This window comes from Scyliorhinus canicula, chromosome 10, assembly GCF_902713615.1.
Source record: "Scyliorhinus canicula chromosome 10, sScyCan1.1, whole genome shotgun sequence".
NCBI classification, from domain to species: domain Eukaryota; kingdom Metazoa; phylum Chordata; class Chondrichthyes; order Carcharhiniformes; family Scyliorhinidae; genus Scyliorhinus; species Scyliorhinus canicula.
This window is the reverse complement of record NC_052155.1, coordinates 127,207,080-127,220,108: the sequence shown is the minus strand read 5'-3', so window position 1 is coordinate 127,220,108 and position 13,029 is coordinate 127,207,080. Positions and strand designations below refer to the sequence as shown.

The window sequence follows — 13,029 nt, the reverse complement described above, 5'->3', positions numbered from 1 at the left end:
ATTTGATTAATTTATTTAATACTTCTCTATTTTACTTCTGGTTGTATCATTTCTAATCTTAGGTTCTGCTGCTCTGTCTAACTGATCTGAAGCAAAGTAACTTCCTTGGAGTGGCAATCTCCAGCAGATTTGCCTTCACTGGGATTCCAAAGCCCATGTGTCACCCAACCTTCCTCCCTCGGGCTGGGAGAGACAGGAGCAGCGAATCGTGCACTCGGCAGCATTGGCGTGGAGTAACTGGGGTGCACAGAACCAAGTTGCAAGGAGGGTCAAATCAGGTCAGACTGGGGAGAGAAGGGGGTGGAGTGGTGGGTCCTCTGGAGGTTAATTTTCCTGGGGGCTGTCCCATGTGGGCCTGGGCGTTTAAATAGTTACTCTGGAGTTAGAAGTGACTTTTTTTCCCCCTCTATCTTTTTCAGAGTAACTATCAAGGTTAAACTGGCAGAACCACCTGAAATCGCCGATCTGAAATTCAGAGTCTGATTTTATCCTGTAAATTTCTTCATGATCCCCATTCCCCACCTGACTGTCCTTTACATGTTTCTATAGAATATTGTACTGCTGCTTTATGTTCCTTGATAATTTAATCATTCCTCTTTGCCTTCCTAATTGTTTAGATTTCACTCCCAATCTCTACATATTCACACTTGCCATGCTCCCCACTGCTATCCTTATACTTACTATCTGTTTTGCTTTATTCCCTATTACCAGACCTGACAGCTAATCTTCCCTTGACAAGTGTTTTACCTATTGAGTTAAAATGACACCCTGTACACATTGTAGAAACGTCATCCCCTTATACAGTTTATCTCTCTCTTCTGGCCAATTAATTTCAGGATAGTTTAAATTTTCCACAATTATTATTCCATCTGTGGAATATATTATGTACACTTATTCTATTCCACATAGACTTTTACTTTAACTTTCAGCTAAAATTTCCAGTTTCACATCATCTTCTGAGCCTTCAAATGCAAGCATATTTTTTCCCCATCTTGGACCTCCCACTTCAACATCTGCGATGAGGAATAAGCACAAAGTACAACCACACTGCTGCCAGTGCATCTTCACCTCCACCTGCCTACAGCAGCCTGGTGGAAATGTCCTGATTTAAACTGTGTAACCATGTGAGAAAGCTGGCTCGCAGCCTCCCTGCAGCAAAGTTGACACAGCACCAGTTCAGTAGAGTGGAAGAACCAGGGGCGGAATTCTGCGACCCCCCACAGGGTTGTGGAATCGCCCAGGGCCGGCATAAATCCCGCCCCCGCAGTGGCCGGAATTCTCCGGCACCCGGGAATTGGCGGGAGCGGGAATCACGCCTCGCCGATCGCCGTGCCCCCCGCGCCGATCGGCGGGCTCACTGCGGCAATTCTCCGGCCTGCGATGGGCCAAAGTCCCGCCGCTGATAGGCCAATCCCACCGACGTGGTTTAAAAAACCTCTGTGCCGGCGGGATTGGTGGCGTGAGCGGGCCCCCGGGGGGGGCGCAGGGCGATCAGACCCCGGGGGGTTCCCCCACGGTGGCCTGGCCCGCGATCGGGCCAGTGCCGTCGGGGCACTCTTTTTCTTCCGACGCCGCCACTGCCTCCACCATGGCGGAGGCAGGAGACCCCCTCCATCACGCATGCGCAGGTGGTGACGTCTGTGGTCGCTGACGCTCCGGCGCATGTGCGGACTGGCGAAGGCCTTTCGGCCAGCCCCGTCGCCGGGCGGTGTAGCGCCAAAGGCTGTTGCCGCCAGTTTTGCTGCCATCGGCGGAGCGGGAGCCACTCAGGCGCGGGCCTAGCCCCTAAAGGTGCGTAGAATTCCGCACCTTTGGGGAGGCCCGACACCGGAGTGGGTTGGCGCCACTCCGCCACGCCGGGACTCCCCGCCCCGCCGGGTAGGGGAGAATTCCGCCCCAGATCTGTATCTATGGTGTCATTTTTTTCACACAAAGGGTAGTAGAAATGTGGAATGATATTACCAGAAGCCTGTGAATGCTGAGTTTTTTTTTATAGATTCCAAGACAGATATAAATTAATATGAGGTAAGGGTATCAGGGAAATGGAACAATAGGAGACAAACGGAGTTGAGGTTGAGGTCAGCCATGATTTAACTCAGGGGTGGGCAAACTACAGCCCACAGGCCGCATGCGGCCCACCAAAGGTCTTTATGCGGCCCCCCAAGTCATTAAAAAAAAAAATAATAATTTTTTTAAAAACTTTTTTTTTAAATAATTTTTTTTAAGGTTAATGGGGGGGGGGGGGGGCTGTTGGGTTACTTACTGGTATAGGGTGGATACGTTGACTTGAGTAGGGTAATCATTGCTCGGCACAACGTCGAGGGCCGAAGGGCCTGTTTTGTGCTATACTGTTCTATGTTCTATATGAGGCGCCCAGAATCATAACCGGGTGAAGTAATTATTTTACTTAATATACTATGCGGCCCTTTAAAATTGTGAATTTCTGAATGTGGCCCTTGCACGGAAAAGTTTGCCCACCCCTGATTTAACTGAATGGCAAAACAAGCTCAAGGGCTGAATGACCTACTGCGGTTTCTACTTATCCCGACATGCAATGTCACAGCACTTATTACCTTCATCATTTTCCTTTAATCCATTATTCTGTAATGGAGACACACTACACAAATTGTCACAATTGCTAAGTGAAAAATGAGTAGGTTCCATTACTATATATACACATGAAACATACCTTTCGATCATTAAGAAGTTGCTCATTCCGAGTAACGTTACTGGATTGTAGTTGAGAATATCTACAACTGGATGAATCTCCATCCCCTCCATTCTTTTCACTTTTTATTTTAACATCTTGACATACTTCACTCCGAGATCTCCCAATGATCTCTTGCAGGTAAGTATCGTCCTGAGGATCGTTAGTAAATCCATTGTAGGTTCTTCTGAAATTTGTTGTCTTTATACTTGGTTTCAGGCATTCCAGTGGGGTAACCTTAATTAGTTTACTACACACTTCATCTTTTCCTTGGCTTCTAACTTCCAACCGGCCACTAGAAACATGGTCAGACAAGTCCAGTGGCTTGTCAAGATTATCATTGTTCACAGAAACAGCTTTCTCTAATTTTGATGGAAGATTTTCCTTATTAAATGAAGGCTTTTCACAATTAGTGGGAGAATCCCTTTCGTCTTCTATTTTTTTCCTTTTTGCCAACCTGTTAGATGTAGGCTGGCAGGCAGTGTTCCCAGACTTCACTTCAATGAACTTTTTTGGAATCTCCTGTTCTCCCATCTTAGATTCTTCAAGGAATTGGTCGATTTTAATCTGGTAATCAAAGAATTAAATAAGAGCAAAACTTTTAGTCTTTGGATTTCGTATTTGAACATGTCCAAGAAATTCCGACTCTTGAAAAGAAACTCTGACTAAATAAAGATGATCTACTTACTGCTGGATCAGTAAAATCTTTAGCAGAACCTCCAAATACAGGAGACGTACACTGCGAAACCCAGTTCCTACACCCTTCATCTGCTTCTGTTGCACAAGGAAACCTAAAAGAACATTTTAGACTTTAGTTGCCTTCTCTCAATAGGAGAGTGAATAATAACAAATTATGGCATTTGATAGACAGGTGGGCATTCTACATGCGATAAAATCCCAGCACCAATCCCTCGTACCACATTTATCCCAGTACAGTATCAACACCACTGCCCATTCCAGGGCCTCCACCAGTCCCAATCCTTCGTACCCCATTTCTCCCAGTATCAACACCACTGCCTAGCCTAGGCCCTCCACCAGTCCCAATCCTTCGTACCCCGGGCGGGATTCTCCCATCAGGCGGCTGAGTGCCGACGCCGGCGTAAAAACGGGAGTGTTTTACTCCGGCGTCGGCGACCGTTCCGGGACCCCATTCTACGGCCCACAGTGGAGTAGCACGACGCTGGAGCGGCCTGCCGATCCCGGCCTGAACCCAGCGCCACGGGGTTTGCGCATGTGCAGTTGGGCCGGCGCCAACTAGCACATGCACAGTGCCTTCTTCCCTCCGCCGGCCCCGACGCCAAATGGCGCTGGGCTACAAGAGCCTGCGCGGACGAAAGGAGACCCCCCTGACAGAGAGGCCGGCCCGCTGATCGGAGGGCCCCGATCGCGGGCCAGGCCAAATACATGAATAGGATGGGAATAGAGGGATACGGACCCAGGAAGTGTAGATGATTTTAGTTTAGACGGGCAGCATGGTCGGCATGGGTTTGGAGGGCCGAAGGGCTTTTCTTTGTTCTTTGTTCTTACTCCTCTGGTCCATTCCCTCCCCACCCATCCAGGATTCTGAGAGCTCTTTCCTTCTTTCTCGAAAAGAGGCCCGGACAATTCCCATCCACCACCACTCTCTTCCGCCTAGCTGAACTCGTTCTATCTCTCAACAACTTCTCCTTTAACTCATCCCACTTTCTCCAAATCAAAGGTGTAGCAATGGGTACCCGCATGGGTCCTAGCTACGCTTGCCTTTTTATGGGGTATGTGGAACATCCCTTGTTCCAGGCCTATACGGGCCCCCTCCCACAATTCCTTTACTGATACACTGATGACTATTTTGGTGCTGCGTGATGCTTTCGTCCGGACCTGGAAAAATTCATCAACTTCGCTTCCAGTTTCCACCCCTCCATCACTTTCACCTGGTCCATCTCAGACACTTCCCTTCCCTTCCTTGATCTTTCTGTCTCCATTTCCGGCAATAGACTATCCACTAATATCCACTACAAGCCCACTGACTCCCACAGCCATCTGTACTACAGCTCTTCGCACCCTACACCCTGTTAGGACTCCATCTCTTTCTCTCAACTCCTTCGCCTCCGTCGCATTTGTTCCGATGATCCTCGACCATGATTTCCCATCTATAGTTGTTGACAGGGTCCACAACAGTGTGCGGTCCATCTCCCACGTCACTACCCTCGCCCTCTCCCCCTCCCTCCCAGAACAAGGATGGAGTCCCCCTTGTGCTCACATTTCATCCCACTAGCCTCCATATGCAAAGCATAATCCTCCGCCATTTTCGCCAACTCCAGCGTGATGCCACCACCAAACACATCTTCCTTTCACTCCTTCTGTCAGCATTCCGCAGAGACCGTTCCCTCAGAGATAATCTAGTCCACTCCTCCACCATATCCAGTACTTCTCCCATCACCCATGGCACCTTCCCATGCAATCGCAGAAGGTGTAACACCTGCCCGTTTACCTCTTCCATGCTTAACATTCCAGGCCCAAAACACTCATTCCAGGTTAAGCAGCATTTCAACTTACATCTCTTCCAATTTGTTCTACTGCATTTGCTGCTCCCAATGTGGTCTCCTCTATATCGGAGAGGCCAAATGCAGACTGGATGATTGCCTTGCTGAGCATCTTCGGTCTATGTGCATTCAGGACCCTGACCTTCCTGTTGCTTGCCATTTTAACAAAAGACCCTGCTCCCATGCCCACATGTCCGTTCTTGGCCTGCTGCAATGTTCCAGTGAAGCTCAATGCAAACTGGAGGAACAACATCTCATCTTCCAGTTAGGCACACCACAGCCTTCTGGTCTCACCATCGAATTCAACAACTTCAGATGATCAGTTCTACCCCACCTCAACCCATTTGTTTTCATCCCATTTCATTTTAACTGTCTTTTACTATTTCTTTCTTTCTTAATATATATTTAACCCCTCCCCCCCCCAATCTTATCCCAATCTTAACCTTTCTCTTCTTTGCTTCCCCCTTCCCCTCCCCCCACATCTATAGTTCATCCTCTGATGTTAGTTTCTCTGCTGTTTGGCTTTTCACATAGTTTGTTCTCTCTGGGGACTGCCATTAGCACTCTTACCCCTTGGTTTCTCTGGCCATTAGCAGCCGGTTTCCCTGGGTTTCTGTGGCTATGACTCATCTTTCATTCTCACTCCACAGTATAAATATTTCCCACTTTCTCTTTTAGCTTTGATAAAGAGTCATCGGACTCGAAACGTTAGCTCTTTTCTCTCCCTACAGATGCTGCCAGACCTGCTGAGATTTTCCAGCATTTTCTCTTTCGTTCCACATGATACATGGCAATATAAAATGCATGGCATATGTCATAGATGTGCCTGCATATTTGGAAAGAATTATCAAACTTACACAGAATTCCCTCGATTCCAGAACAGTCCCAACTGATTGAAGGTAAAAAATGTGACCCCCCCTGTTCAAGAAAGGAAGAAAAAGGAAAAGAGGGGGAATATAGGCCAGTTAGCCTGACATCATCGCAGGGAAGACCTTAGAATCATTTTTGTTTAAAATATAAATTTAGAGTACCCAATTCATTTTTTTTCCAATTAAGGGGCAATTTAGCATGGCCAATCCACCTAGCCTGCACATCTTTGGGTTGTGGGGGTGAAACCCACGCAAACACGGGGAGAATGTGCAAAAGCTACATGGACAGTGACCCAGAGCCGGGATCGAACCTGGGACCTCAGCGCCATGAGGCAGCAATGCTAACCACTGCGCCACCCTTAGAATCATTTATTAGGGATATAGTAATATAGCATTTAAAAACTTATAATTAATTAGGCAGAATCAACACGGTTTTTTTGAAAGGGAAAACATTTTTGACAAATTTGCTAGAGTTCCTTGTCAGTTGTAGGGTGGATAAGAGGGAACTAGAGGATGCAATGCCTTCGGATTTTTAAAATAAGGTATTTAATAAGGTACCACAGACTATTACACAATGTTAATGTGATGGGATTGGAGGGAACCACAAAATCCCTACAGAGCAGAAGGAGGCCATTCGGTCTATTGAGTCTGCACTGACCCTCCGAAAGATCACCGTACATAGGTCCAATCTCCCATGCTAACCCCATTACAATGTAAACCCACCTAACCATTGGACACCAAGGGGCAGTTTAGCACAGCCAATCCACCTAATCTGCACATCTTTAGACTGTGGGAGGAAACTGGAGCAGCCGGAGAAAACCCACGCAGGCATGGGGAGAATGTGCAAACTCCACACAGACAGTCACCCAAGGCTGGAATCGACCCGGGTCCCTGGTGTTGCGAGGCAGCAGTGCTAATCACTGTGCCATCATGCCACACCTAAAGTTTTGAAAAATGTTCCCAATCTTTTGAAATACCACGAACCTTCACCGCATTGTACACCTTTACTTTCAATTTGGCACCACCCTTAGCTTTCTTAACTAGCCAGGGATAGTGCACCCCTCTCTTAGAATCTTTCTTTTTCAGTAGAAATCATCTTTGTTGACAGTTATGAAATATATCCTTCAATATCTGCACTGCTTATCTACCTTCTTACTCTTTAACCTATTTTCCCAGACCATCTCTGCTTTATATCTTTTTAATTGCTTTTATTTAAGTTTTAGACACTAGTTTCGGACCTGGATTTCTTACTCTCAAACGGAATGTGAAATTCTATCATATGATGATCCCTGGTGCTTTGAAGATTCTTTACTGTGAGGCCATTAATTAATTCATCCCCAAACCATTACCAGGTGTAAAATAGCCTGTTCCCTGGTTGCTTCCAGAACATATTATTCTAAGAAACTGCCCCAAATGCACCCTATGAACTCATCCTCAAGGCTACCTTTGCCACCTTGATCCTTACATACTGCCATTATTTCTTGATGCATACTCATTCTTCAGTGTAGGTACTTTAGGGGATGTATACACCACTCCCGATAGTGACTTATTTCCCTTGCTATTTTTTATCTTCACTCAAACTAAATTTGCACGGAGTCAAGAGGTGGCACGTGGCACAGTGTTTAGTACTGCTGCCTCACAGCACCAGGGACCAGGGCTCATTCTGGTCTTGGGTGACTGTCTGGAGTTGCACATTCTCCCCGTTTCTGCGTGGGTTCCCTCCGGGTGCTTCAGTTTCCTCCCACAGCCAATAAATGTGCAGGTTAGGTGGATAGCCATGGTAAAATTGCTCCTTAGTGTCTGGGGATGTGCAGGTTAGGTGGGGTTGTGGGGATAGGGTGGGGAAATGGGCCTGGGCAGGATGCTGTTTTGGAGGGTTAGTGTAGATTTGATGGGCCGAATGATCTTCTTCTGTACTGTAGGGATTCTATGGTTCTTTGTTGACCTCATCCTTTATCAAACAGCTACCCACTTTTCCTTGGTCCTTTTGCAATCACTTCTCTCTAATTGCTATCATAGTATATCCATTCATTTCTATTTGTGCTCTCAATTTATCCATCCAGTTACAAATGCTGTGACCCTTTTAAATAAAGAGCCTTTCATTCTGTCCTTTTACTATTTTTCCTTACTCTGTGAGGATTGCTGGTGAACTCTTATGTTCGGACACTGACATTTCCTGGTTATTTTAAACTGTATTGCTACACTGATTGGTGCATTTTGTTCTTCCTGGTTAACTTTGTAAAACTCCATCCATGTGACAACGCACCACCAACTCGATAAATGGACATCACAGGATGAATAAATGGATCATTTTGGGGATTGCTTAAAGGGAACTGCATTGAGCAGTGCTTGGGACTCAGCTATTTACAATCTATATCAATGACTTAGATGAGGAGACAGAGTTTAACGTACACAACTTTGCTGGTGTTACAAAGTTAGGTAAAGCAAGATGTGAGTAAGAAACAAGGAGGCTGCAGAGGAATAGAAACAGGTTGAGAGTGGGCCAGAACATGGCAGATTAACTAGAAAGTGGATAAGTTTGAGGTTGTATCCATTTTGGAAGAAAAACAGAAAAAGCAGAATTTCTTTTAATTGTTGAGATATTGGAAAATATCCACTGCAGAGGAACCAGAGTGTCCTTTTACCTGAATCACAGAAAGTTAACATGTAGGTACAACATGCAATCAGATAGCAAATGGTTAGTTAGCCTCTATTCATTGCTGCCTCAAAGTGCTCACTGAGATATTTGAGGACCAGGATTTCTCACCCAAAACAAAGATCATGGTTTATTATTTCATTTTTTCATTGGGCAGCAGTGACCCCTGCACTCAGAAATATTTTGGACACTCGGACAACCTACAGCAGGCAACTTGAAGCACCAGAGAAGTACTACCAGAGGCGCATTTGTAAGGTCCTCAAAATCCAGTGACAAGAAAGGCGGTCGAACAGCAGCATCCTATGCTAAGACAACATGTCGAGCATCGAGGTGTTAATCACTCAAAACCAGCTCTGCTAGTTTTACTCGTTTATCAACGTTTTAGGCAAAAATGGGTAAAGGGTAAAGTTTCTGAGGGGCTTACTTTTAAGTAAATCACACCTGCCTGACACACCTAAAATAGGTCTCAAAAGAATTTCCAAGATAATGGAGGAAGCAGCACCCACACCATCCATTTATTCTCGGTTTCTGTTTTTATTAGAGTCCACTCATCTCCCCATCTCATCCCAGGAGAGGATGCAGTAGTGTTAGCTGGGTCTGGGGTTTCAATGCTGCTGGGGGGCCAGAAAAGAAGGAAAGGATAAGACAGCATCATTTGAAAATGCCATACCGATGGTCCTCAGCCTTTGACCTGGACCTTGATGCAGATGAATTGCACAGTTGCAAGGGACTGGCTGGCAGGGCCTGAGCCTCTCTGCCCCAGGAAGGCTGAAGGTGATGGTTGAGGACACAACACCCAGGTGTTCATTTATTTGATGTTTGCTCTAGAAGTTGACCCCTGCATCCTGTTTATCTGTGCTGTTTATTTCTGTTCTCCAATCAGTCAGTTGCTCCAACAACAGTCAAAATTGTACTTTCTTCTCCCTGTCTTAATTGACAAGTAGAAACTGGAAGAAATATAGTAAGCCTGACATTTTACATTAATAATGAATTGAAGTTTTTGACCTGATTAGAGAATATGGCAAAATTTGGCTCCAACTACATCTACACGTTTGCTGACGATACACCAATAGTGGGTCGGATCTCGAACAATGATGAGTCAGAATACAGGAGGGAGATAGAGAACCTAGTGGAGTGGTGTAACACCAACAATCTCTCCCTCAATGCCAGCAAAACTAAAGAGCTGGTCATTGACATTAGGAAGCAATGTATTGTACACAACCCTGTCTGCATCAACGAGGCCGAAGTAGAGATGGTTGACAGCTTCAAATTCCGAGGTGTGCACATCACCAAAAATCTGTCCTGGTCCACTCACATCGAAGCTATCACCAAGAAAGCACAACAGCGCCTATACTTCCTCAGGAAACTAAGGAAATTCTGCATGTCCACATTGACTTACTAACTTTTACAGGTGCACCATAGAAAGCATTCTATCGGGCTGCATCACAGCCTGGTATGGCAACTGCTCGGCTCAAGAACGCACAAAACTTCAGAGAGTCGTGAACACAGCCCAGTCCATTACACAAACCTGCCTCCCATCCACTGACTCTATCTGCACCTCCCGCTGCCTGGGGAAAGTGGGCAGCAAAATCAAAGACTCCTCCCACCTGGCTTACTCACTCTTCCAACTGCTTCCATCGGGCAGGAGATAGAAAGGTCTGAGAACACGCACGAACAGATTCAAATACAGCTTCTTCTCCGCTGTTACCGGACTCCTAAACGACACTCTTATGTACTATTCTAATTAATACTACACTCCTGTATGCTTCACCCGATACCTGTTTACATTGTATTTACATTGTGTATTTTGTGTTGCCCTGTTACATATTTTCTTTTCATGTACTAAATGAGTTTGAGCTGCATGCAGGTATATCCTTTTCACTGTACCTCAGTAGATGTGACAATAAACAAATCCAAATATACTTTAGTGCTGACATTTTTAGACTTTGATCATGAAAAACAAGGGCAGACTCTTGTACCCAGTGAAAAAATTAGGACCTTTTTTGGACCAATAATCATGGGATCAACTTTCACATGAATATACTGTATTGATTCAGTGGGGTCTGGCTATTACTTTATTAATAACTGCTGCTTGCTCAACTACATTGCTATATACATCAATAACATTTTGCCGCGTGGTCATATTTGTATTGATTAAGCTTTCTTGTAGAACATAGAACATAGAACAGTACAGCACAGAACAGGCCCTTCGGCCCTCAATGTTGTGCCGAGCAATGATCACCCTACTCAAACCCACGTATCCACCCTATACCCGTAACCCAACAACCCCCCCCTTAACCTTACTTTTTTTTAGGACACTACGGGCAATTTAGCATGGCCAATCCACCTAACCCGCACATCTTTGGACTGTGGGAGGAAACCGGAGCACCCGGAGAAAACCCACGCACACACGGGGAGGATGTGCAGACTCCGCACAGACAGTGACCCAGCCGGGAATCGAACCTGGGACCCTGGAGCTGTGAAGCATTTATGCTAACCACCATGCTACCGTGCTGCCCCTTAAATTGTATGATGTAAAACAAAAAAAAATGCATTTTATTACAATTTAGGTTTTCTGGTCAATTGTTAACTTTTAATCTTCATGCTATAGTGAGAATGTTTATTTCTTTCATGGGCATTTCAAAGACTTCCCAGTGCTATTATATGGCTTGTGAGTTTTGTACAGAGTAGATCCTGGGTGAATGGACATGGAGGATGCATGGGGGCGTAGAAGATTATGAGGAGGCTGGGGGAGGAGTTGAGGGCGAGAGGGCCAATTAGCCATATGGAGAACTGGGCCAATAGGCCACAAGATGTAGGAGCAGTAGTAGGCCATTCGGCCCATCGAGTCTGCTCCGACATTCAGTGAGATCCTGGTTGATCAGATATAATCCTCAACTCCCAGTAGACCTAACCTTCTAACCTGTCCTCGGCTACTGCCCTCCTCCATTCCCACCTGGGAGGGGACAGCTTAGAATCTAGTTTACAACTGACTGAGATAACAAAATTCCAGGTGAACAGGCTGATTTTTAAAGTTGATAACATAATGTCAGGGAATGGCCCAAATCACTTTTCCTGAACCAAAGATGAAAATGCCGTCAGACCTGCTGAGATTGTCCAGTATTTTCTGTTTTTCTCTCTAAATCAGCGGTGGGCAACCTGCGGCTCGGGGGCGACATGCTGTCCATGAGACATTTTGTTGACTGTTGCCCACACACAGAGTTGCCACATGACGTTGGTTTCGATCCGCATAGTTTTTTCCCTACTGGTGTGACTGAAGTGCAATGCATGCAAAGCAAAGGCATTGTAAGGTGCCTACAACATTGCATACAGCATTTTCTGTGAGAGCCGTGTTCTCCCTCTGCGTCCAATCAAATGTAAATATTTCTTTGTTTTTATCACCTGAAGTTGATGACAGTTCTATTAATATTGATTGAACATTTTCTATAACTTATGAAATACTTGTTGTGCATTAAAATGTATTTAATCTTGTTCATGAGTTATGGTTAATGAACATGCCTATTTCAATCTAACAGTCCACTGAGATCAAGGGGGCCACTCATGTGGCCCACTCACTAACCTAGGCTTCCCATCACTGCCCTAAATTATTGTAAGGTAGATCCTGAACATTCACCCTCATGGTCTTACCAAACCATGAAGGCTTTGAGTACACGTTGGGATGATGCCAGCACTTGAGATGAGAGTTGAATATCAAGTCGAGAGGCTAAAGCTGGTGGCTGTTGGGTCATGTGCGTTGGGGGCGGGGTTGTGGTCAACATTCCTGGGCATCATTTCGGAGATAGGACACTCGGACAGATGATAATCTGACCAAAAGCAGACCTTAGGAAACATGCCGGTTCTTGCATTTCTCCGATTAATACTGCAGTGAGGAGACCATCCTGAAGATGGAGCCTGGTGTTATTATTGCCTGCATTATTGCTTTTAGGCAGGAGAGCTGGAGAAGAATGTGACGCAGGTGTCTGGCCCACAAAATGGGAGGAGCGGAACCCTCAGTATCAAGAGGCCGCAGGGCCTCCTCTGGATGCAGAGAAAGATCTCCATAGAGCCATCATGTGTAGGCGTCTCGTTAAATGTCACCTGTGCTACCTGCAGGTTGATGAAAACCAGTGTCACTGATTGACATGTCAGTGACACTGATGTGAAGGGAACTGGTCACTCACATACGCAGGAATTGGTGCCATAGATTCTTGGGAGGGCATCTATCCACTGCTATTGAGGAATCGCAAAGGTAAAAAACTCTCTGTGGGTAGAGTT

General features: G+C 45.7%; 1 protein-coding gene across 8 annotated transcripts in view; it reads right to left on the bottom strand.

Moving 5' to 3' along the window:
* Window positions 1-13,029, bottom strand: part of rbbp8 (retinoblastoma binding protein 8) — a 204,554-nt gene that overhangs the window by 32,637 nt on the left and 158,888 nt on the right. For all 8 annotated transcript variants that reach the window (XM_038809731.1, XM_038809738.1, XM_038809733.1 and 5 more), the window contains 2 exons: window positions 3,396-3,498; window positions 2,690-3,274 (listed from right to left, as the gene is read on the bottom strand). In XM_038809731.1, the coding sequence (XP_038665659.1) occupies window positions 2,690-3,274; window positions 3,396-3,498 (688 nt within the window). The remainder of the gene's footprint in view (window positions 1-2,689; window positions 3,275-3,395; window positions 3,499-13,029) is intronic.